Below are 26,758 nucleotides of genomic sequence, written 5' to 3'. Positions count from 1 at the left end.
ATGACTTCTATATTACATAGAAAGATGATCTTGGTATCATTGTACCCATTACATCAACCTCTACATAACAACTGCCATGACTTCTATAATACATAGAAAGATGATCTTGGTATCATTGTACCCATTACATCAACCTCTACATAACAACTGCCATGACTTCTATATTACATAGAAAGATGATCTTGGTATCATTGTACCCATTACATCAACCTCTACATAACAACTGCCATGACTTCTATATTACATAGAAAGATGATCTTGGTATTGTTGTACCCATTACATCAACCTCTACATAACAATATGTTGTTGTATTACTGAAATGTAAACATTTGATCAAAAGTACCCAAGTAGATCTATGTAGGATGTAGATGATTATGTAGGTTATTTTTGTAGATTATTTAATGTTGTTTTCAATTTATTGCTTATGTGTAGTTCTATTTTTCTACATATAGAATATAGGCCTATCTAAATCTAATATAGATTATAGTTATAGGCCTATCTAGAACTAAATGTAAATACAGATTCTAGATCTTGAATCTAGATATAGACTGAATATATAGAATAGAATTTAAATCAAGTCAAAAACATTTAGATCAAGATGTAGAAGATGGATTGATCAATACAGATCTTATCTTTTTATAAATGACAGACATTACTTCAAACCATAATATAAGAAAACTCTATCGACACTTACACTTAGCCTATATGATCAGAATTAGAGCTGGTAATAGTTCACTTTATGTTGTTCGCGTCCAACCCCTTTCTTGTGATACAACTGTATACTTAATAAATAAATATGCTCTACTAAGTAGTCAGAAGCTAAGCTATTGCCTTACTAATGTATAGATGTACATTTTGTTCAAATTATTAAACCAGATAGATCTAGATCTGGGCGCTATTTAGTCAGATTTAGATTGTTGTCAAGTGTGTAATGAGGATATATTAAGATCGCGAGTTATAAAAAAAAAGGTCCGTTTTTGTTTTAATAAAGTGAAGTTCGTATTAAAATATTTCTTTCTAAACAACATTTGAATAGCATTTTAATGAGTTTGTTAATAAGTGAAAAAGAAATGTATTAATGAGCCATTGATACTTTTTTCCAATGTGACCTTAGATGCCATGTTTTTTTTTTTTGTACCAATGCGCCAATCTATGAATGAAGCCCCAATTATTTATGAAGAAATCTGTGACCTTTTTTTTTATGAGGCATCTAGAATAAGACATGCACAATTTCAAAAATAAAAAAAAAACAAGAATTACTTTTTAACATAATATTTGTTTATTTCTAAATGAAACAATAATAAATGATATTATTATTTCAATGAAGAAATAGATTATATTTCCATTATTTACAAAAGCTGGTCAATAAGTTTAAACACTATCATGTTGTTTTATACACAAGAATCTTGAGTTCTATAAATAAGTATGTACATTTTTAAAAATTGAACATTAAGTGATCTGAACAAAGACATCACATCATTTCTAGAACACATTAGTTTATGTCTCGGTCTTCTTGCTGATGTGTGTGTCTTGAGAAAGAAATTAAATATAGTCTTAACTTTTGAAAGAGCAGCTTGGACATTATCTAGCAGGGAGCTTAAAGAGTGAAAGGGGTGAGGGGGGAACAAAAAATAATTCAAATTCCCGAATTAAAACAGCAGAAAATTGCATTTTTTGGTAAAAAAAAATTTTTTTTTAAAAGCAAATAGCTCATTTCAAAAGGAAAAATGAACAATACAGAAGTGAAGTACAAAGCAAACAAACCAAAAAGAATAAATTTACCAGCACCATTCAAAGTTCAGTTTCTATCATCTACATCATTTGGTAGCTTTCAAAAGGATTCAGTCCATCTAACATTATATGAATTACACAAAATGCATGTATTGTGTTACAAACTAGTTTTTTCAATTTCTTTTTTGCTTCTATTAACTTTATTTATTTGTCCCTTAGTTAGTGGGGACCCAACAGCAAACAAATAAAATAAATCTTTCAATCCTAAATGAACTTGGCTGTATGTATTTTACTTCATTCTTTCAATTCTATCACAAAACTTAACATCATTTGGATCAATCAGCATCTAGATCCTCCTCATTATCTTCACCCAGTTCATCATCATCATCATCATCATCTTCCACCTTTAGCATTGTACAAGGGAGAAGAAAGAAAAAAAAAGATATAAAAAGAAAAAAAAAACAACACTTAAACACTTAATTCAATTTTACCAAAACAAGTTTATGATACAAACCTTTGTCATCCTAAATCTAGAGACATTAAAAAATAATACACAAAATATCATAAGCAAGCAGTGAAGATTGAGAATGAATGAAAAAAATGGTTTTCATTTAAAATAATGGACTCCAATATTCTCCTATTTAATCTGCCTCTGATACTGTTCATTTGATTTGACAGATACAATGGAAAGTGATGCCTAAAGCCTTGAACATGAGACAATGACAGTGTTTTAAGTCTTCCATGACAGTGTTTTAAGTCTTGGAAGTCACATGTTTTTTCTTCTGTTTGAAACAACTCAGGATTGTGGGAAATGAGAAGAAAAGTCAGGAAAGATTCTGCACATATGATGTCAAGTAGTTGTTCTGGCAGAAATTCAGAATGGCTGCCAAGAAGCATAAGGTTTGACAATTTTTTTTAGTGGTAGCATGTTCAACAAATTGAAATAGTTCTTAAATTCAGAATAATCAGCAGGTGCAGATTGTAGTGGACCTATACCCTAACCATGTAACATTTATTGCAGTGGTTCTCAAACCTTTTTTTTACCCTAGGACACCTTTATATAGTTGAAAATAGCCCAATAAGTGAAAAAGCTGCATGAATGCATAGTAAACAAGTTACAAATGAAAAAAAAAATGTTTGCTGAAGGACTGTTTATAATCTTTAGACTAGATGTGTTCAAATTTCTTAATAGATTTCTTCAGTCATACTTTTTGTAAAGCAGTGCATCATTATGGAAAGAAATAGATACAGATTTGGCTAAAGCTAGCACTTCTGCCTTCCAATTCAAGTTTACAAAGTCTGTGCTAAAACCTTGAAACTCCATTCTAGCAGACACTGGTACTCACAAGCCTACTCTGAATATTTTATAAAATGTGTCCATTATGTACATTGACAAAATTACTATAAAAAAAAAACAACTAATATCATTATGGTTAGTACAAGGTAAAGAAGAAATGGTTTATTGTTCAAAATCTTTGAATTTATTCTTTATGGGAAGATGGCCAAAAGCATACTAAAGCAGAAACTCTCACCCTAATAGCACTTTATTAACCAGATGGTGAGATGACTTAGAATTAGACTTAGAACTTAGAATTAGAACTGCCATAGAGACCACTTGACAGCTAATAGATTTTGTAAGTAGGGTTGGAGTACTCTAAAAACACAACATTTACACCTTATAGAAATTCAACTAGATTTTGAATTTATAAGTTGCTGTTTTGTTTTTTTTCAGATGAATTTTTAGGATTTGTTCATAGATTTAATGTGTGTTAACTTGTTATTTTTTTAAGTTGAATTTTTAGAATCTGTTCATTTTTTTATGATCATCTGTAAATCTATCGCTAGGAAGACATAGATGAAGTTCTACCTATGTTACACAATTATACCTTAACCAGACACTTTGAAAAATTACATTGAGAAACTAGATTTTTGTAAAGGAAAATAATTCAAGCAATCTAAAGTCATTTATTAAAATTACAAACAAGACATCCCCAATCATTAATGTTACAGTTTTGAAGAACCACAATAAAAAAATATAAAATCTGAACCCTTATCCTTCCTTCCCCTTTCAACACACCAAAGTCAGTCAAGGTACTTCTAATGCTTTTTCTTTGCTAGATGCAATCTGTTTCAGTGAGAGAAATGCCTTATTTGTACATATTTAGGTAGACTAGCCCTGTTCTTTAAACAAAGGTGTTGACATTTCCTAACCCCATTCATTTAATGTCCTTTAGTTGTATTTATTATTCTTATGCAGTCATTAAGTCAATTGAATGCAAATGATGGAACTCATCCTTTTGACTGAGGCTATTTGTTAAATAGAAGTATGTTGAAATAATTACCTCTTGGCCAAGTTCTTTTAATTTGGTCTTGTATTTATCAATCTTGACATCCTGGTCAGCCAATAATACTAACAAGTCATCTTGTTCTTTCTTTAATGTGTCCATCTCTTCTTTTAGATTCTCTTTTTCATTCACAGCATCCACTTTCTCATCTTCCAATTTCTATCAAATTTATAGTTCAAATAAAATTACAACCTAAACAAGCTAACATGGTTAGTTAATATGTATGATTATAAATGTATATTTTGTGGCATAGCAAGGGTGCCACTTTTTTACCAACATATATTTGCCAATTGTAACAAAAAGATTTTTCTATGTTTTGCTACACCTATAAAGATCTAGCTCTACATTCCTTAGTCTAATATAATGATAATAATAATATCAAGTCTCGTTGATTGAGCCACCATTTTTTAATATATAAATTAGCCATTTTCTAAACTTTTCTAAATTGCTACCAGGATTTGTTTTTGTTTTTTTTTCATTTAAAAATGATACACATAACAGGGTTAGTAGCACTTTTCCATGTGTTTTTTTTAAGGATGAAATGTATGATATATATATATATCATGTGTGTGTGTGTGTGTGTCCGGCCCGATTGTGTGAAACATTGTAAAACAAAACTATGCATTTATCAAATCAATTATTGTTACTTAATTTTGGGAATAATAAATATCTTGCCAACATCCCACTCAGTACAGAATCAATGTCATCAGCTGTGGCATGTCCACAAAAAATGTAATGAAAGTTATCTTTTAATCAAGTGACAACTTGACTGTCATCCCAAAACCCCAACAACCTTTTTTTTTTCAAAGATATATTAAAGAACATTACAAATGGTTGCTATTCCATTTTTTAAAATAAGAAACATTCTTAGAGATGCCTTCATAATGTGAATTCTCTGTGGTAGAAATTTACATTTTTAGTTCATATGTGTATCTTATAAATAAACAGAGTGTGTAATATATAGGCCTATGTTTAGTTCACATTTGCTTACTAAATAATGGCTTTTGGATTTTGAGTAGGGGGGAAGGGTATTAGACCTATTAGCGTTTTTTTTTCAAGCAGAGTTTCTTTTTTCAACTAGATCTATGTAGTTTCCTTGGATTTTACTACCAAAATAACTTTTATGGACTTTTCACAGCTGTGTGCCAATTATCTTCACTGAATCTACCCTAAATCCAGACTCTAGATCTAAGTCACTAAAATTCGCAAACTTTTCACGTCTGTGTGCCATTTATCTTCACTGAATCTACTGTAAATAGCCTATAGACTCTAGATCTAAGTCACTAAAATATGCGGGCTTTTCACTGCTGTGTGCAAACTATCTTCACTAGATTCTGGTGATTTAGAGTAAATTTAGAAACTAGCGTATTTCTTGTGTAATCTAGACATTTGATGTATCGAGATCATTACTAGGTGTGAATTATCTTCACTAGATCTAACTCTAGATACTATTACTAGCTAGATGATTTACGGACTTTCCACGCAAAGTCACTCTTACTGTTACAAGAAGATTTTAGGTGAGGGAGAGCCCCGAGGGATGTAGCCTACACATCAGGCTGGTAATTGCTCTAATTATATACAATAGTCACTACAGACTAGATCTAGCGCGACTTCGGTCCTAACAATGAAAAGAAACAACCATTTCTGCACTGCCCTCAGAAAAATAATGCCAGATGAAATGCTTGCTTGAGCCAAGGCCATCTTCAATCACGAGGTTGCGCTTCACAAGTGGGTGAAAGGCGGTGTAGACGCGTCACTGGTCAGCTCATTAACACAGCCAGCCCGTAACACACAGCCAGCCCGTAACGTCATGCGATTAAAATGCTGTTGTTGTTTTTTCCCCATTTTTAGCAAGAAATAACCAAAATTTTATTTTTAAAAAATATTGGGTAAAATTTTTAGGAGAGTGGACAAAATTTTAAGAGAATTCTGGCAATTATTAGAAGAATTTTAAGATTTTAGGAGACTTTTCAGATTCTAGGAGCGCTACAAGCCCTAACATAAAAGTAAGATATATTCACCTTTCTTTCTAGAGGTCTGTGTCAATAAATATTTGTAAGAAAAAGAAGACAAATATTTACCCTTATGGTATTAGCCAACTTTAAATTCTCTTCATTGGATTTGGTCAGTCTCTCTTGTAAATGATTTCTCTCATCAGTAATTAACTTTAATTTCTCTTCAGTTTGCTGTAGTTTTAATTCTACTTCAGCATTGCTGACACTGGAGGAGGCAGCTGTTTGTTCAGATGTTTTCTGTTGTTAATAAAATGCAATCGTTAGATGAATGACACACATTATAAATACTGATAGATACATAGCTGCTCACTTGATGCTATCAAAATAATTATAAATCACTTAAACTTGAGATTTAACAGAACAAAATCTTAATTTTACCAATATACAGAAAGCATACTGAGATATATTTCAACAAGTTTTTTTCTCTTGACCATAGGTCAAATTTATGGTCTAATTTCTTTGTAAGCTGAATGTTCTGTTATTAATCAAGACAATTAGAATCATGTAGGTAATCATGTAGGTCTCTAATGGAAGAAGTGATAGTTACAAGCATTGGTGCAAATGTCCACAATTAGTACAGTTTAATAGAGACTTTTTTTCTTTTTAAAGAGAAATATATTATTTTTTTCAAAATTGTTTAAAGAACTTCATTTTTAATTTCAGAAACAACAATTACAACTTAAATTGCTTTGGCTCATTCAAATCAAATTATCAATGAAAGGCTGAAATCTTATTTCCAAGCTATTTATTTGGTACTGATAATAATAGAAACAAAAATTATTTGAAAAAAAAAAATTAAAAAAATGGCAGAATATAAGGTGGAAAAAAAAACATCTATAAATAGGCAGTCAAACACACAAAACACAACCAGCGTGTCCTACTCTTCAGACTGCTACTGCTAAAAAAAGATAAAGTGTGAAAAGAGAACTAATGAAAGAAAAACTACAGTCAGCATTTCAACAAAATTATAACAAGCAAATAGCAGTCAAGGAACATTCCAGTTCAATGCTATTCACCAGTGAAATAAATAAAATGATTAGCAGAATCTAGCGCAGATTTTCTTGTACTGTGTGAAGTTTTTTTTTATGTCTTGAGAAATGACCTTTTATCTTATCAAATACAGACGTTACTTCCAAAAAGAAGATGATTATGTCCTACGTTTTTGTAATGTCTTATGTTGTTAAAGAGATCAATCCATGAGTTACTTGTACAAAAACATTTTGTGTGCTATAACCACCAGAGACTGCAACATTTCCATTTACTGTGATATGGGTATTTGCCAGAAAATTGTTACCAAAATTGTTACTAATTTGGGGCAATGACAGCTATATAAATATACATACAATTGTACACCATGATAAACATTTTTTTTATTTGATTAAGTGAATCTTGACCATCCAACTTACTTGTTTCAAAACCTCATTCACCCTATCAAGTTCTGAACGCAAACTTAGCACTTCTTCATCTTTATGAGCAAGTTCACTTTGAAGTCTGGCAATGGTTACATTAAGAACTGAAGCTCCATCTGGATCATTCTCTTTGTTTTCATCACTGACAGTCTGATGCAGATTTAATAACAACAAACTGTATAGTACAACATTATGAATGGTCTTGGTTAACAGGGCTATATCAATTAAATTATTATTTACATTTATTAATTAGTGGTGTTGAATCTTTAAGTTAAATTTTTTTTTTTAACTTACATTAGAAAAAATGTGTGAATTGTGCAACTGTAATCTAAGGCTTTCTACTTCTCTTTTCAAGCTATCAACTTCATCTGAAGAGATGGATGATGCAGGTGAAAGGCTACCTGGACATAATTAAGTTAACGGATGAAATATGATCAAATAATAAGCATTCTTATTTAAATCCTAATTCACCTTAGGCAGACCCTACTACCACCCCAGCCCAACATAACCAACACCCTGTACAGCAGTGCTGAACAACTGAAGTAAACTGCACACTATTTTTCCTTGGCACAGTCTGCAAAAGAGCTGACAGATCAGCAGCAAAAAGCTGGTTAGAAGAAGAATCTTAATAAATCACTATGACACAAAGGCAGGTTTTCACTAACTTTTATCCCTTACCCTTTAGATCTAGATCTTAAATACATGTAGATCCAAATCACCTCCACTAATGCCCTCGTATAAGAGATGTTAATTGATTTGATATGTTTTTAAAGTAATGTCTGTAATATATAAAAGAGTTTTTATACACTCATATTTTACTGTGGATGACAGTGGCTAAGCAAGGTATTGAATAAGTTACTTCTAAATAATTATCAGATTCATAAATTAAAAAATTCATAACAGGCAGAGAGATTTGTTTTTTAACAAAACCATTTTTTTTTTAAATTGTAAAAGAATAATAAAGTACAATTTCTTTCCCTTGTTCAAAATACCAAACAAGACAATTAATTAATAATAGTTAATTAACTAATTGGTTACTTTTTTTTATTTTTTCTTGTGTTGTCAGGTAAAAGAAATATTTGTGCGAAATTTCAGCATGATCTGAAATTAGATGTTTGGATAACGTACACAAACTTTTACCAGACAGAGTGAGTTGATATAAGCTTTGTAAAAAAGAATGGCTGATAAGATTAACCTAAGTACCTTTTTGTGCCTTTAGCAAAGCATTCTGATCTTTGAGTTGCTGCACCTGCCTCTGAAGTTCTACTATTGATTTGTCAGCACTGATGGCATGAGACTGAAGCTCCTCTATTCTCTGCCTCAACAGCAGAACCTGATCTTCCTGTTCCTTAAGTAAATTCTTGTATTGCTCTGTACTTGGTCCACTTTTCCTTCCATTCATGTTGCTGCCTGACCCAGATACTGCTTTCAGCACTTCATCTGAGAATAGTAAAAGTATGTCAACATATTGTGATTTTGTGTTTAATAACTCCCATGTCTTTGTTTACATCAATACCAAATTTTATTATAATCTCAATATTTTTACCCAATTTGGCTTATTATAACATGCTTTTGACTGCTATTTTCTTTTCTTTTTCTTCTTATGTCAGTCTGATTAGGAGAGATTAAGTCATTAACTGGTGATATGGTTACATTTTTAAAATTACAAGCAGCTGCAGGGTTTTTAATCGTAATCTTTTCCTGGGATTCTTTTGTAGATGTGTGAATCTTAACCATATTTTTTACCCAATAATCATACGTTTTTATGCACAATTTGCTAGACGAAAAAGTCACCTAAACAATCTTTCTCATTCTGCAAAAAACTTTTTTTTTTCAGATTTATAATAGTTTAGATATAGGCTTAGATATTATTCTAGAAAGTTTAGTTTTGCTAGTGTTTGGTATTTTAAAAACAAGATATTAGCAGCAACAAAGTCTATTCAGCTAGGAAAAATAAATTGGTCACTATTCTATGAGTACAAATCAATACAATTATTAGGGGAAGTTAAAATAAAAGTATTTTAAAATGACATTCAACTGCACTCATATTCTTACACAATATTTTTTTTAATTCTTTGTAAGAAAATACAGCTTTTTGTAAAAATGATAATTTTTAGATGGTAAGTTAAAATCCATGTTTTAAACTTAAACCTTACATTTTATTAGTTAATATATTAGACAATAATTTTTTAATTTCAGCTACTGCATTAGTACCATAAACATAAAGTACTGGTACTCTATTCCCAGCCTCAGTGTGGTACTTCCTAGAAAAAGAAACTTGGATAGAGGAAATAGGTGAACAGAGAAAAGAGTTATGACATCAAGTTGGTTGCCATTGTATGTTCTAGTGAACAGTACTTGTACATGGGGAGGATGAAAGAAAGGCTCGCTAACCATCTGGCAAATGCTCTTCCTAAATGGGGTTGTGTGTTGCTGTGTAATCTTCACAGCTATTGGCAGTACAATGTAGGAATAAGGAGGAATCCCTTGTAAGGGTTGGCCTCCGGGAACAAATTTGGCTCAAGAAGTTTTGACCCTACAATCAACAAATATGATAAAATGATCATCTATTACATGGGAAACCTCTTGATAGGGGTTAGTGAAGAACCAAACTCTATAGGTAAACCCTTTTCCTCTGGTCAAGAATCATTATATAAAGCTTAGGCTCAACGCTTTCTGAAACTCTGTGAAGTGTCATAATCAATTATATACAAATAAAATTGACAAAAATGAATAAAATCACTAGACTGACAAGAAGAGAGGACCTACTTTCTAAACTTTTAAAAAGTCTTGTGAATTCATAATCAAATACAATCTCACTAGGATGTTTGTGATACAAGTGTGGCTTTTTGGCTGCTCTTGTGTAACTTTCATTCTGTGCAACTTGGCTAAGTTTGTCAGTAAAAGATTCCAGACCAATACGATTTTGCATGATCTGCTTCAAAGCTGTTCTGAAAAAAGAAAATGTGTACAGTTATATGGGAGATCTTCTTAAACTGATAATAATATACACATATAAAATAATATGATGACATCACTTACAAGGCTAAACGAAAAATATTGATTTAGAAGGGATTTATTAATGGTTTCCTTTCATTTCATCCCTGGTCACTACATCCCCTAGTCATTTCATCCTTTGATCTTTTTATACAACAAATAATTGTAAAAATTAAGAAATCAGCAATATTTCAAACATTTATTTTTACTACACAAACAGTGTGACACATTAAAAAGAATAAAATTCCATGTCATTAAAAATATAAAAATGTAACATCTACAGATATAAAGCCAATGTAAATCAGTAAGAAATGTAGGCAATTGACTGTAGGTACAGATTCATACTGCTATACAATGTTTGTAATCAGCTTGCCAGGAGGCTGCATATTTCTTCTTTGAACATTTATATATGTATATTAGATAGTAAGTGCTATAAAGATCAACTCAGGCACCATTTTGCCCTCACTGACATAGAGGAAAGTAGCTGGTAGCAGCTGGCCTCTAAAAAAGACAGTTGGAGAGCTCTCACAAAGGCTGCGGACAAATACTTGAGACTCAAAGAAAAGCCATTATTGAAGACAGGTGCAAAAAACAGAAAGAAAACTTTAAAAAGACAGCCAGCAGACAACTGCTTTGTCTGCACAAGATGCGGGAAAATATGCAGGTCGCAACTAGGTTTGCGTAGTCATGTGAAACACTGCATTCAGACTTAATCTTCAGAATCAAAGACATTGTAATTATTATAGATAATAACTTACCTGACAAACATAGAAAAAATTTAAAAGGGTTGGTTATAATGCTGGCCACATGGCACCCTCCTTAACCATTGACCACAGAAACAAATGAGCTTTACATCACTTAACCCCATGGATAGCCAGATCTTAAAATGGTCCCTTTACTTTACTTAATCTTCAATTAGGAGAAAAAAAAATAAATACAAAAAAATCGAATTTAGTATTTAATCATATTAGTAGTTTCAAAGCATATGTGTACTCACTTAGAAAAGGCTTCACTAGTGTCATCATTATAAAGCATACAGATTCCTAACAAAAATGCACATAACCCTTGAACTATTGCCTCATGCTCATCACCCTCACTTGAAGATACTTGAGAAATTAACTTGGACAAGAGTTAAGAGAGAATTTGTTGAACAATTAATCCAGTTAGTGTTGGTGTAAGTAAAACTTTTCAAAGCACACGCTTATAGATGCTTGTAAATGTTAACTATAATTACTTATTAGTTGAAAAAGATCATGGCATGGTGGTTGAGTGCTTTCTGAACTGAGGGGTCTCGACTTTGAGTTTAGGATTTTATGGACGATCACGTAACAGTTGGTTGTTGTGATGGCCACATGACACCTTGGTCAACTGTTGGCCAAATAAACAGATGAGCTTTACATCATCTGAGCCCATAGATCGCAATGTCTAAAGGGGTATTACTTTATTTTAGATGATAGATAATATATATGAATGAACTGGGATAATATAATTATTGTTACTATGACCTAAAATTGAATTGAAATTACTTTTTGTGTGCACTACTTTTTTAAATAGTTTGCATTTTTGTATTAGACATGTACAAATTAACATGAAAAATATGATTTTACTAGCAAAATCTTCTACAAGTAGACCATTTATTAGTTTACAAAGGTCAAATAAATTGAGATATTTTCTCGGAAGTAAATGAAGAGACGACAATTTTCTCTATTGTAAGTCATTCTGTCACTTTTCTTGTTTCCACCTTTTGGACTCTTTTGTATTGATAATTGTGTTGTCAGGTAAAAAAAAAAAATAATTGTGCTTAATTTCATCTTGATCCAAGATTGGGTGTGGGAGAAATCATGTGTACAAACTTTTTACCAGACAGACAGAGTGATTTGATATAAAATTGGTAATGAGGGCCCATCATAATAAAAAAGGATACATAGGGCACATTGGCTGTGTTGTTCAAAAAGTGTGAAACAGCAATAGGACAGTCAGATAACCAACCGCACAATATCATCAATAAACCAATTCTAGTTTGAAGTTTGCCTCCCTGTGTAAAATAAAAATTGTGAAATTTTTAGTATAATAAAAATATAATATTTTCAAGCAGAAATTGCTCTCAAAAATATACTATTCATATTGTTACATTCACTAAGCTTAATGGAGTTCAAAGTCGATTTTTTCATACAAATGCCAATTAAAATATTCACAACAGCAAATTGTTAAATAACATGTAACATCGGGTACTATTGATTACTATGTATGTACAGACCTGCCTACCAAAAAAAGTCCAAATGCGTAACGCTGATGGTCAAAATGCGTATTTTGGCACCAGAATGCGTAACACTTACTGTGACTTACGCGATCCACTATTTTGTCATATATATATATATATATATATATATATATATATATATATAATATTAGATCTAGATGTCATGATTAGATCTACAATCTAAATCTAGATCAATATGACAATAGAGATGATATCTAGACTAGATTTATGTCTATATAATGAATATAATCTACTCTAGATCTGGGCTCAAGAGTATTACCGATGCCGTGGATCCGCTACAAACGTAGGTCTACTCCAAACTTTCGTAGGCCTACCTTCATCCTTGATCTATTCTATACTAAGACTAAGAATCTAGTCTAGATCTAGACTATATGGTAGTATATGTTATCGATCTAGATCTAGTCAATCTAAATCATACTACAACTAAATTGGATCTAGATCTAGATTGTAGAGTAATGTACAGAATCATGACATAACGTAATGACTAGCTAGAAAGCTGCTAGATCTATTCCTGTATAACAAGTTATGTAGATTCTAGATCTAGAATCCAGATCTAGATAAGATATCTACAATGTCACTCAATGTGTTTTGAATCGATAGCATTTCGATATTTTTTTCTATACAAATGAATACAGGAATCAGGGATTCAACATAATTAATTTCTACTAATGAACTTACAAAAAAAAAAGCCACGTTGGTGTATCAGCTAAATGATGGTACCAACCTGGTACCAACCCGCCACTCCCTCACTCTCGCGTTCTTCATTTCTAGACTAAATCTAATTGCTAATTCCGATAAGAACCAATCAACGTATAGATCTGAACACAATGTCACTGTGTTCCCCCACCTTTTCTGTTCCTTCTTTCCCCCAACCGTGACCTCCGTGACCCAACAGGACGGCTTAGCGTGACCTCCGTGACCGCTCGTAAGCTAGTCAAGAGAGGGGGAAAAAAAGGTTACGAAATGCGTAACGCGACGGGTTAAATGCGTATTTGTGTACTGACGGTCATTTTTAGGAGATTTTGCTGCGTAACGGTAGGCAGGTCTGTATGTATATAACAATAAACCCAGAAGGGAAAGATCAGTAAATAAGAATTGGGTGGAGAGAAATAATGAAAATTAAAATTAGTTCCTAATTTTTTTAATTTTAATTAAATTAAAACAATTTTGTAAAATTGTTTCTATTGTTTTCGGATAATTTAAGCTCTTTTGAAAAATATTTTTGAAGGCAATTTTCTCATTTTTTTCTAAAATAAAAAAGTTTGTTTTATTTACATTCTATAGATATTATGCCTTTAAAAAGGGGGGAGATTTTAAATTGATCTTAATATTTTAATTATTTCTAAAGTATTAAAGAAATCATTGGTTTACAAAGCTAAATATATATATACATATAATCCTTTTAGTTAGTTAAAATAAAAATTACATATAAAAAAATGTTAAATGTATAAACATAATCATGTCAAAAGCATATAATTATTTGTTTTTCAACATCTAAGCTACAATTGTGTAAATGTTAACTTACATTTATAAATAACTTGAAGTAATTGGTAAGATTTTGCACCAAAATGAGTTAGCAGCCATTGAAGATTGATTAATAATTTTGACTAGAATTTATGAACTAGCATTCAACACCGGCTATGTCCACTGATTTTTCCTAAGGTATATTCTGTTTACTGGTTTACCCCCCCCCCCTTTCTTTTTTTTTTATCCACTGTCATTAAAAAGGTATGAAGCCCAATCCTCCTTATTTGTTTTTTTACATTTTTTCCTTTGCATCTTTCCACTCTAAACCCCCTTTTTTTCATTAACTCTTTAATTCTGAAGGAACATTTGAAACATAAAGAAATTTTAAGTCATGTTGTTCCCATTAATCCTTCAAGGACTATCTGTTTCTCTACCCAGCCAAACCTAAATGAGATCCTTGATAATAATGTAATAATAAAATCCCACCAACCCCCAAAAAAGTTCTAAATACAATCTCTGATTAGTCATCAGCATCTCAATTCAATATCAAAATATTTGATAGACTCTATTTGCTTTTTTTGGCCATAAAAGATTTAGAAAAAAGATTAGTTATTTCTGGAGTAGACCTATATTAAGAAAAAACTAAGTGAAATTTCTTTTTTTTTCCTTTAAATTAAAATACCCCAATCCCCTTTTCAATAGGAGCGAAATAGGATTATAGTGAGAAAAAAAAAGTTTAGATCTAGCTTAATAGGCTCTCATATTTACTGTGAGAATTTGTTGGAATTTTAGTCTTAGACATTTGTCAACTAGATCTAATCTTATATTACAGATTACAGACGTTTGTTTTTAACAGAAGATAGTCTTAATAAAATAGAACTTCAGATGCTTAGACTTCATATTATATGATCTTCAGTGATGGAATACTAAAGTACTTAATATAATAAAAAAGCAAAAGAAAAAAAGAAAACTTTTTAAAACAAAGATTATCAATGATAAAGAATTACAAATTACTGCTATTTATCTGAAAATGGCAGGGTTTAACTACCTTTCTGTCATATAAAGGTAATTAATTAGTACTTATTTTTGGATTGATTCGTATATTGTCATAATTATGCAAAATTTCAACTTGATCTGACAGACAGAGAGAGTCAATATAAGCTTGTAAAAATATTTATGTATTATTGTATTGAAAATTAGACAAAAGTAAGAGAGACACCAGGCTACAGCTTACTGCATCTTTGATGGTAATGTCTGTATAAAAGTCATTTGAAATCTAAGTGCTTAAAACAACATTAAAGTATTTACAGAATTATTTGTCTACATTTTTTTTTTATTTCAGACATTGCAAAGCTAGAATTTGAATGAAGCAAAATTTGTAGCATTTTTTTTTTCAGAAAAAGGTCATAAATTTGAAAATTATACCTGTGACAACATGTTGCAACATTGTTGTAGCAGGGATACGGGTGGGCTGCCCAGACTAGTGGCAAGTTGAACACGTAACAACTGCTCTTTTTGGGTGGGATTCTCAACTATTGCATGTAACAGGGCAACACTGGCAAACCAGTTGGACAGTGGATCTGCACTGAATAGACCCCCACAGAGAAGTTGACCAGCTGTTATGGAGTTTGCTGTAAACAATAAACAAAAATATCAGTTAAAGAGTATGCAATGGTACCTTTTGAAAATTCAAGTTCTACTTGAAATTACAGTTCATCTTCTTCTGTTCTCAATGATAAGCAGAATTTGTTGTCTGCACAATCACTTTAACACTCACTCAACAAATTAATTAGAGATATATAAGTCCACAGATCTAGTTCAGACATTGATCAATATTCAATTCTGCACAATGTTCTGTTTACTAAGTAAGAGAAAAACAATTTAGTGTGGTTCCAGATATTGATAGACTTTTGTTGGTAAAATTGATTGTCTGTCATAAATCCTATCATTACAGGCTCATGCAGACCCATGTTTGATAAGTGAAATACAAATATTTTGAAAAGGAAAACTAAGAAAAAAAAATAGGATCAAATAAAATAAAATAGGAATAACCAGTACATAAAAGCTGCCCAAGTATCTAATAAAAAAAAAAAAAAAATATTGATGAAATTAAAATTAAAAAAAAAAAGTATACATAAGAAAAAATTATTTCTATTACCCACCATCAGCAGCTGTTGGCAAGAGTGTCTGAATAATCTGAGACTGGCCTACTTCATTTTTGTATAAGAAAGACTGGAAACAATAAAGAACTGCACAGCGCAAGACAAATGGTTGTTTTTCATTCACCATTGACATTAACAGCACAACAATGGCTGGCCTGAAAATAAAATTAGAATACATTATTTAATCTTTTTTTTTCTTTAAATTCTTAGCATTGTAATTAAAAAAATAATAAAGCACTACCCCCCCCCCTTTGGCTGATATAGATATATAAGAAAGAAATATTTACTAGCAATAGTCTAAGAATACTAAAAATGTAGGCCTTGGGAAAGTATTGATGACCAAAATTTAAGCGGAATAATCTGAAAATGTAATATATACCGTATAAAATTCTTGGCCCAGACTACTGACTGACTTCACACTTCCCGTGGTGGAGGCTATCCAGGCCTGAGCAAGCTACTATAGCACAGCGCAGGAAAGGCCATTGTCCTGTTGGCTCATATTTCTCACTGCTATCACCAAATTTCAATCCACAGTGCCCCCGCTGCGGGGAAGAAGAGGAACCTGTGCCTCATATTCTGTTTGACTGCCCCAGACTTGCTGATCTGTCTCGACAGGTCTGGGAAACCAAAAATTCTCTACCTGTATAGTGACATGTATGCACTGCGCAAGACAGCAGGGCTTTTGCAAGAGAGGATTTGAGCCTCTCAAGCCCTGACTCAAATGGAGTTTGATGATGACTGACTGACTGATAATCTTTTTTTTATATTTGAATTATAATTACTATAGATTTTTAAGGACCCAATTAGTTGGGATTCACTGGGTAGACGCATAGTCTTGAGGAGGACTAATAGGTAAGACATGGCCCAAAATGTATCAATGACAAAATCATAACCCTAATTGATTAAAAAAAAAACAATTCCATAAAAATATATGTATACTGTCATTGTTTTCAAAACTTATTTTAATGCAGCACATTCACACTAAAAAATCAGAATTGTAACATACAACCAGAAAACAAATAAATTTTGTCTGCCAAAATATAGATGAGTTTTGAAGTAAATATATATTAAACATTGAAATAATCTACTGAATTTTACCTGGGTGGGGTTGAAGGTGCTAAAACTGATGCAAAATATTCTTGATTCATTTGACTTCCTCTGATAACTTCTGACACTGTGTTTATTGTCTATGAAAAGGAAAAATCAAAAACTTATGAAAACCACAATCTTAGTTTAAAAACAAAGAAACTTTTGCTAGACTCAATCAAAATTAATTGCAATTATGTTTAAGTAGACATCATTTTATGGACCAAATAACACTTCTGTAATAATTTTTAAAACTTTATTAATTAGTTGTAGGACCAATAGGTAAGTTAGCATTTTTACAAAAATCTGAATTAGCTGTTTCTTTTCATAGGCTGCGATTTCTTTACAGACATAAACCTGCATTGAATTTTAGTCATCAATAGTATTTTATATTTCTTTGATTTAAATGTCAATCCAAGACATTGTTATTTTCAGTTATTCTAAGATTTCTTTAGAAAGAAACTTGAGTTACTAACATCAGTTGACCGCTAAATAAAAAATACTGACTGGGAGAAAATGTTAGTGGTCAAAATTTAATAAGTACGGCAGCAAATTTTAAAAGATAATGAGATTTTTCTTAAAATTGCTTTTGAGGATTTTTAAAATGCTATGCTTGTTGTTTTTTTTTTTTTTTATTTTAAAAATATTTAGCTATGCTAGTTTATTATAAAAAAATTATTTGAAAGGCAACTTTTAAAACAGCACACTATTTTTCCTTGGCACAGTCTGCAAAAGAGCTCAAAGCTGAGCATCAAAAAGCTGGCTAGAAGAAGAAGAAGAAAGGGAACTTTTACAAATTTTTTTTTTAATCACAGTTGACCTACTTCTGTGAGAACATCAGCTGGAACGCCACTTGCCATCAATATAGAACAAAGGTCTTGCAACAATCCTTAAAAAAAAAAAAAGAAAGAAGAATGCTACTAGCTTGGTTTTTCTTTTGTTTATAACTAAATGAATGTTTAAATTTTAAGAACAGAAAGATACACACCACACTGATTCATGACTTTTTGACAGGCAACTGTTTGATTTTGTGGATTATTGGGTGACACAAGTGTACGCACAAGCTGAAATGAAAAATTGTAAATATTCTTAAAAAATTGTAAATATTAAAATCACTATTGTAATGATGGCTCACAGGACAATGCTAACATTGGTTGAATATAAGAATACCTTTATATCAATTTAATTTTCTCAAAAATATTTCATCAATAAAGAACAAAAAAATTTACAGAGAAAAAGCTTTTTTAAGACATTTAACAATGAACCAGGAATTTTTTTTTCAATTCCTCTTGTGCTACTGACTGAGAACATACAAAAGATGAGCTGGTTCTGTCATAATGTAAAACAAGAAGGTATAGTGGAGGGAGCACAAAGAAAGGGTTGTCCAAAGAGAAGCTGGCTGGACAACATAAAAGAATGGACTGGTCCATCTCTTTATGTCCTGTTAAGCTGTTGACCGGGAAAAGAGGGATTGGGTTACACGATGATGATGAAACATACATACCAGCTGCATTCTAATAAAGCATTAATCATATTACATTAAATGAATCAGTAATTATGTTTTGTTTACCTGAAGTAAAAGGTGCATATTGGTGACTTTTTGAGCAGACCAACCAATCTGCTTTGAATGAGGCTCATCATGAATTTGGAAGAAAGGCTTCAATTTTTGTATGTAACTTCCTTCTTTGAAAAAATTCTGATTTGAGGCATTATTTCTAAGGAGGTTTTGTAACAAAAGCAAGCAGTCCTCGACTACTATACCTAAAATGAAGCAAATTTTTACAATGTAACAATGCTTATTAAATGTATACTTTTTTTTTTCAATTTTATATCAAAACATAGTTTGAAGTTAACATACCTCCATCTGTGGCACCTTCATCCCGAATAATGTCTATAATTCTCTCAAATGCATTTTCAAAGGCAACAATCTTTTGTATGTTTGCATGACCCTTTGTAAGTTGATTTAATAATAACAAAGCCTACAAAAGGAAAAACATCAAAGTTATAATATTTGACCACTACTAAAGGAATGTTTTAACTAAAAATTCTACATTGATTTATATGTATTTTAAACTATGATGCTAATTCTTAACATTCTATCTGTTTCCATCAAACTTTTATCAATATCAGCTCAATCTCATCATGGGCTGCAAGCTAAACACTGGCCTTGTAAACTTGTACTATAAACACATAGTCATGTAGACTTAATAAAAAAGGTTCCCATTTCAGACATTGCGATCTACAGGGCAGATGATGTTAAAGTCATCTTTTTCTTTGGCCAACAGTTAAGGAGCAGGGTGTCATGTGGTCAGAAAAACATCCAACCACCTTTACTTTCCCCAACTTAAGTCAGGTACCCATTATAATTGGGTGGACTCAGAGGCGCCCTAAAAATCCTGAAATCCAATATCCAAGTTTTCACAGAGATTCAAACACAGGAACCCAATGTTTCAGAAGTCAAGTGCTTCACCACCCAGCCTTCGCGCCCCCTAGCATGATTTAGTGAGCTTGAATAATGAATGTACTTGAAGAAGTTGTTTAAATAAAATTCAACAAAAATTCACACAATATGATGTAACTGAAGTACTAGCATGAGATTGAGACTGACAAGAATACTGAATGAATGTGCTTTATTTATTGTTGTTTTTTTTCTAAATTTCTCTTGATCCTTCCAGAAGCACAAGTTGATTCTTTGGAATGTGATCCCATTTTTCCATCAAATCAGAAATAAAAATACATATTTAGTCATGAGCAATAGATTTTATATTATTATATTATATTATATTTTACTAACCAGAGCTTTTAAATGTTACATTTGTGTGCTTAATTAATTAATCTTGACTTCTCTTGTTCATTAAAGAATATTCTAGATTTAAACTGCATATATAACAAAAATGTAAGAATTATACATACATCATTTCGAATAATTTCTCGACTGTCTGATAATAAATCCATGAGTCTTGAAACACCCATTGGAACAACGAGTATAATTTCTTGAAGCTCTTTTTGTCTGTTTGTCAATAGCACTGTCAGAAGCTTTACAGTAGGCCACCTCACATGAAAATCATATTCCTGAACAAAGTTTAGATGAATTTTTTTAAAATTGAAATGCATTTCCAAACAATAACCAACTGATTAAATTAAAGTTAAGAGGTAATAATCTCATACTTCTAGAAAGGACAGCAACAAGGACACATTTTCAGCATGTTTGATAAATATTTCTGTAAACTGCCCACCAAGGTCATGTCCAGAAACATTGCTGACATCATCTAAGAATTAAAATAATAATAATTATGTATGATAATATTTATTTTGAAATATGATTTGCATTTATAAGGTAAGAAAGAAAACAGGTTATAACTTTTAATGTTTTTAGCAAGAAACTGAGCAATTACAATTAACCAAAGTGAATACAACTACTCTAAATTCAGGATTTAATGTGTTAACACTGCCAGAGTAATTTTTACAGGGTTCATAGCCAATTTCATGAATTATTTTCCAGGTTTTCAAGGTAGAACTTTAGATTTTCAAGGTGTGCATCGCACCATAGCAAGCAATATATATGTAAACATATTTACATACAGATGACATAAATATGTAAAAAGAACAAAATACCGGTATATATGTATTTAGTACTGAAAAAAGTATTTATTTATATATATGTAAGTGTGTGTGTGTCTGTCTGTCTGTCCCTTTCGTTTGTGTGATAGATTTTTAATATCTTGCCAACATCCCACTCAGAACATAAACAACGTCATCAGCTGGTATGTCCACAGAAAATGTAATGAAAGTTATCTTTTAATCAAGTAACAACTTGACTGTCATCCCAAAACCTCAAACAACCATTTTTTTTCAAAGATTTATTAAAGAACATTACAAATGGTTGCTATTCCATTTTTTTTTTAAATAAGAAACATTCTTAAAGATGCCTTCATAATGTGTATTCTCTGTGATGGAAATGTACATTCTTAGTTCCTATGTGTACAGTAGAGTCATGGAGGGCATTTGGGGTAATGTTTTTTTCTTGTATTAACTGAAATTAAATCCTCCTCATAAACAGAGCCTGTAATATATAGGCCTATTTGGTTGTTAATTGACATTTGCTTACTAAGTAATAGCTTTTGGATGGGGGAGAGGGGGGTATTAGACCTATTTGTGTTGTTTTTTCCCAACTAGATCTATCTACATGTAGTTTTCCTGCTTTTACGACCGAAATAACTTTTACGGACTTTTCACACCCGTGTGCGAAATATTTTCAGAAAATCTACAGTAGATCTAGACTATTAGATCTAAGTCACTATAATTCGCTGACTTTTCACGGGTGTGCGAATTATCGTCACCGAATCTATCGTATATCTAGAATCTATAATAGACCATAGATTCTAACTATAAATCACAAAAATTTGCTGACTTTTCACGGCTTCACAGGGTTAGTAATTATCTTCACTAGATTCTAGTGTTTTAGCGTAAATCTAGAGTCTTGATCTAAGTCACTACAATTCGCGGACTTTTCACGGCTGTGTGCAAATTATCGTCACTGAATCTATCGTAGATCTAGAATCTATAATAGACTTTATAGATTCTAACTATAAATCACTAAAATTAGCAGACTTTTCACGGCTTCACTGGGTTAGTATAAAAAAAATCATCTTCACTAGATTCTAGTGACTTAGCGCAAATCTAGACTCTAGATCTAAGTCACTAAATTCGTAGACTTTTCATGGCTATATGCGGATTATCTTCACTGACTCTACCGTAAATCTTGACTCTAGATCTAGATCTAAGTCACTAAATTCGTGGACTTTTCATGGCTGTGTGCGAATTATCGTCACTAGATTCTAGATATTGATTTAGCGTAAATTTAGAATCTTGCGTATTTCTAGATTCTAGAGTAATCTATACATTAGATGTATCGAGATAATAAAATTGACTAAAATTCATGGAGCATTCAGGTTATGTGCAAATTAGATCTAACTCTAGATAGGCTACTATTTTACTAGATCTAGCTAGATCCAGATGATTTACGGACTTTCCATGCAAAGTCACTCTTTCTGTTACAAAAAGATTTTAGGTGAGGGAGGGCCGGAGGGGTGTAGCCTACACATTAGGCTGGTAATCGCTCTAATTATAGTCAATAGTCACAACACACTAAATCTAGCGCCAGGTGAAATGCTTGCTTGATGTAAGCGAAAAAAAATAACAAAGGTCACCACAGTGATCAATAGTGAAAATAAACACCAGGCATCGGGAGGGAAAAAACTCAAGGTCCAGTTTTAAAATTCAAGTTTTTTTCACCATTTTTTTATGAAATTCAAGGCTTTTTCAAGGCCTTGAATTTAATATGAAATTCAAGGTGTTTTCCAGGTTTTCAAGGTGGCTACGAACCATGTTTTTAGAAACAATAAATAAATCCGTAAGAGAATTTTTTGCTGATTTAGTAGCATATATTTTTTTTTTATGTCTATGGTTCAGTTCCAAAACATTTTTGTAAAAGAAATACAACTTAAATCTACTTCAAAATGAGTTTGGTGAAGAATATAGAGATTTTAATTTTGATTAATAAAATCATGAACAAATAACTAAGACTTTAATTCAGCCTAAGTTTCAGTTTATGTGTAAGCTCTTCATTCTCAATGACATAAGGTTTATAGGTGACTACTTTCAGGCATTTACAATAGTTTTATAATTGGATAATACCTTCATCAGTTGGTTCATTCGACATGATATGGTAAAATGTATCTAGAGCATAACCAATTATTTCTGCATCAGTTCTGAAAGAAAAAAAAAGGAAATGAGTGAGTAGTAAAAAAAAAAAAAATATAAAAAATTTGTAATTAGAGTGTTTGTATACATTCACAATCTGAAAACAATACTTACCTGTCATGCTCTAATACATTCAATAAAATATCCATTGCTTGCGTGCCAACCTCTAGTCGAAATTTCTTGTTGATAAAAAAAAATGAATTTACATTATACAAAAAACAAAAAAATTGTATTTTTAATAATCAAGTTACAAAATGTTTAATCAACTGTCTTTTAATTAAAGTCTGTATAAACCTAAAGATTGCATCAAAACTTGGAAAGAAATTTTCCTCAATTTTTCTTCACATTTAATAGAAAAAAAATAATTTAATGAAAAATAAGTTGAAAAAAATGAAAATCAAATAAATTTAAAATTACAATGTTTTTAAAATACTAGGGGAGATTGTGGGCCTAATCACATCATTACTGACTTACTTTTGATAAAGCTTTAAGAGCCCTGACAGCATCTCTACGGTCATCTAATAATGTGGATGAAGATACCCTTTCACACAATCTTTCAACCTAGAAGTGAAGGAAAAAAAAATCAAATATGATGTTTGAGATGTGAAAATTGTATGCATTTAATGGGGAATAAATGTACAAACATAAAATAAAAATTAAATCAATTCAATTGTCTAGATAATTCTTCAAAAAATGTTTAAAGAAACTTATAATTTTTTTTAAATCCTAAATTATTAGTTTCCAAAAATCAATTATAATTTATAAATACATTTATTTTTTCAAAGCTATTTTTCATATTTCAGAGTGAATCGTTGTTTATAGTACAAAATGTCTAGATTCTAGATTTATGTTCTTACTTTGCTGGCCTATACCAGGCAAGAGTTTCAAAAGACTTCAACTCTACCACTAATCACCAATGATGACTAATGATTTAAAAAAAGCTTACTAAACACTGGTAACTAGATCTAAATCTAGGTCTGGTAAAACTAGATCTAGAATCTAGGTCTGAAAATTAGTAGATATAGATAATCGTCTTGATCTTGTCTATGATAATTAGCATTTAAAAATAAAAACTATCCTAACAGATTTTAGATCTATTACTTAAATTACTAGATTCTAGGATATAAGGCTAGTTAGTGGTCTACTGACTCTAGTAATTAACTCTAGACTCATTGCGCATTCTACTTAATTCTAGGTCTAGATCGGTGAGTACTATAAATAGTCTAGATCACATGTAGACTAAGCCTACTTCTACTAGTAAGTAACTGGTACTACTACATAGATCTACTTTTTTTAATCTACTACAAGTCTCTGACTCTAGTAGTCTCTAGTGACTAGTTTAGACAGCCTAGGCCCAGCATCCTTAAGTTAAGTCTAAGACTAAGTGGAAGTCAGTTTAAGTTGGCAAACATTTGTACTAGATACATGTCTAGTACTAGAATCTTATGAATCTAGCTAGAAGTAGAGACTAATCTAGATGATACTAATTAGATGTAGATTCTAGTCCTAGTCTACTGTGACCCGACTGTCTAGTCATTAAATAATATTAACAATAATAACACTACAGTGGTTTCCAAATCATCATGATTTTGTCAATTTTGATTAGAGTTACGGTCTACTCTAACAACTATTAACTAACTAAGTTTACTAAGTAACTTCGTATAACAAGTAACGACACTACCTTAAAACTCTACTCTAGATTCTGTGTAGTCTAGATTGACTAGATCTACCATCTTACGCCACTTACGGCATCTATCTAGATAGATCTACTCAATGATCTAGTAGACTAGTAAAGTCTAACTAGACTTACTAAGACGACTAAGTAAAGACTAGTGTAAATAACTGTAATAATAAGTGTAACTCACTCTGTACACAGACACACACACAGTGTACAGTGACGACAGTCACAGTGTAACAGAAAAAGACTTTTTTTAATTTTTCGAGTCGAAAACAACTGTGACTTACTGTGTCTGCTCCGCTGTTAGTCTGCACATCTTGGGGTGCTCCAAGGACTTTTCTAAAGTAATCCATGCCCTAACCTAAATTATTATTAAGTGTCTAGATTTTTTCTAGACCTAAGTTAACTAGATCTACACTCCTGTCGTCTACACAACAATAACAATGTATACAAATATTCTTTACTGATGTAGTCGTGTCTACCGGAAATTCCGGGAGGTTCACATGACGCATGCGCATGTGACGTGGCCAGTAAAACTAGAAATATCACTATGTCTATGTCAGTGATGCCCAAACTACGGCCCGCGGGCCATATCCGGCCCGCGACGTGGTTCCATCCGGCCCGCCGCAATGTCGGCACTAAGTGTAGAAATCTACCTTCCAAACAAAAAAAAAAAAAGTTGAAAAAATGTATCTTTGCCTACGTTTGGGCCCTCACTTTTTCTCTGATGGATTGGTATCATGATCTTAAACATTTGTGTGTTTTTGAACATGATAATAAGCCAACATATTTATTTTATAAAGAAAGTGTGGCTGTTTGATAAAACAACAACATAAAAACGGCATTATAAAATTAATATGGTGGCATTCTAGGTTTGAGCCGCGAAAAAAAATTTTAAACTATGTTTAGATATTGGAGAATCCATGGAAATTTATCAAAAAGAGACCACAAAATGAGCCGGTGTTGCTCACATTTAAGTAGAGCAGGGGTTCTCAACCTGTGGGTCGCGACCCCCTTAAGGGTCGATTGACCATTTGCCAGGGGTCCCCTAAGACCATCGAAACTATGGATTGTTATTATCTGTTCTTCTATTGCTGTATGTTTGTGTGGGGGGGGGGGTCGCGGCAGAGTGGGGGATTGTAAAAAGGGGTCGCCGAACTTAAAAGGTTGAGAACCGCTGAAGTAGAGAGATAATAATAGTATCTATCGCGTAAAAAAAATATAATTGTCAAATAACCTATTAATTAAGTATTAAATCCATAGGTTTCTACCGAAATAGTTTCAGATCAATTTCATTTCATTTTATAACTTTTCGTTCATGTGGCCCGCGAGACGAGTGTAGAAAATTATAAAGGCCCGCGGGCCGAATTAGGTTGGGCATCACTGGTCTATGTCATTAATAAATAGTGTCTTGATCTAGAATCTAGATCTACATAGACTCTAGTCCTAGATCTAGACATCTATATCTAACATGGGCGTAGCCGGGGGGGAGTTCAAAACCCCTCCACACCCCACACCCCACCCCCCGAAATTAACTTTTATGACTGATTTGTGCTTTGATTTTGTTTATTTTGGATAAGATTTTAATGTTAAACCATCACTTCAGTTTTGAGTTTGTTAAAAAAAAAAAAAAAAAACTCTAGAGATTTTTTTTAGTTTAAAACCCCCCAAAAGATGATTTTCACGATAAAACTTTCCTATTTGATATAAAATTTGAAGCAAACTAGTCACCAAATTCCATGAGAGTAGCCAAAGGGATTTACATTATTACTAGTCTCAGGGCTCCTTTAATAAAGTGCAGTGAAATGCAGATTTGGTTTTTGA

General features: G+C 31.8%; 1 protein-coding gene across 1 annotated transcript; it reads right to left on the bottom strand.

Moving 5' to 3' along the window:
- Positions 1–1,256: 1,256 nt before the first annotated feature.
- Positions 1,257–25,430, bottom strand: LOC106078473 (general vesicular transport factor p115-like). Its single transcript, XM_013239339.2, has 22 exons — positions 25,222–25,430; positions 23,731–23,817; positions 23,371–23,435; positions 23,191–23,264; positions 20,662–20,762; positions 20,407–20,565; positions 19,352–19,472; positions 19,064–19,254; positions 18,482–18,557; positions 18,318–18,382; positions 17,506–17,594; positions 16,408–16,562; positions 15,671–15,876; positions 12,422–12,532; positions 11,495–11,616; positions 10,270–10,451; positions 8,704–8,940; positions 7,795–7,901; positions 7,498–7,650; positions 6,158–6,328; positions 4,074–4,235; positions 1,257–2,135 (listed from the first exon to the last, which is right to left on the bottom strand). Exons 1-22 carry the CDS (start codon positions 25,285–25,287, stop codon positions 2,067–2,069), a joined length of 2,769 nt encoding a protein of 922 aa, XP_013094793.2. The 5' UTR covers positions 25,288–25,430; the 3' UTR covers positions 1,257–2,066.
- Positions 25,431–26,758: the final 1,328 nt, after the last annotated feature.

The sequence above is a fragment of the Biomphalaria glabrata genome, chromosome 2, assembly GCF_947242115.1.
Source record: "Biomphalaria glabrata chromosome 2, xgBioGlab47.1, whole genome shotgun sequence".
In the NCBI taxonomy this organism is placed as follows: Eukaryota; Metazoa; Mollusca; class Gastropoda; family Planorbidae; genus Biomphalaria; species Biomphalaria glabrata.
Note: the sequence above shows the minus strand (reverse complement) of the source record. Positions and strands in the feature narration are given on the sequence as shown.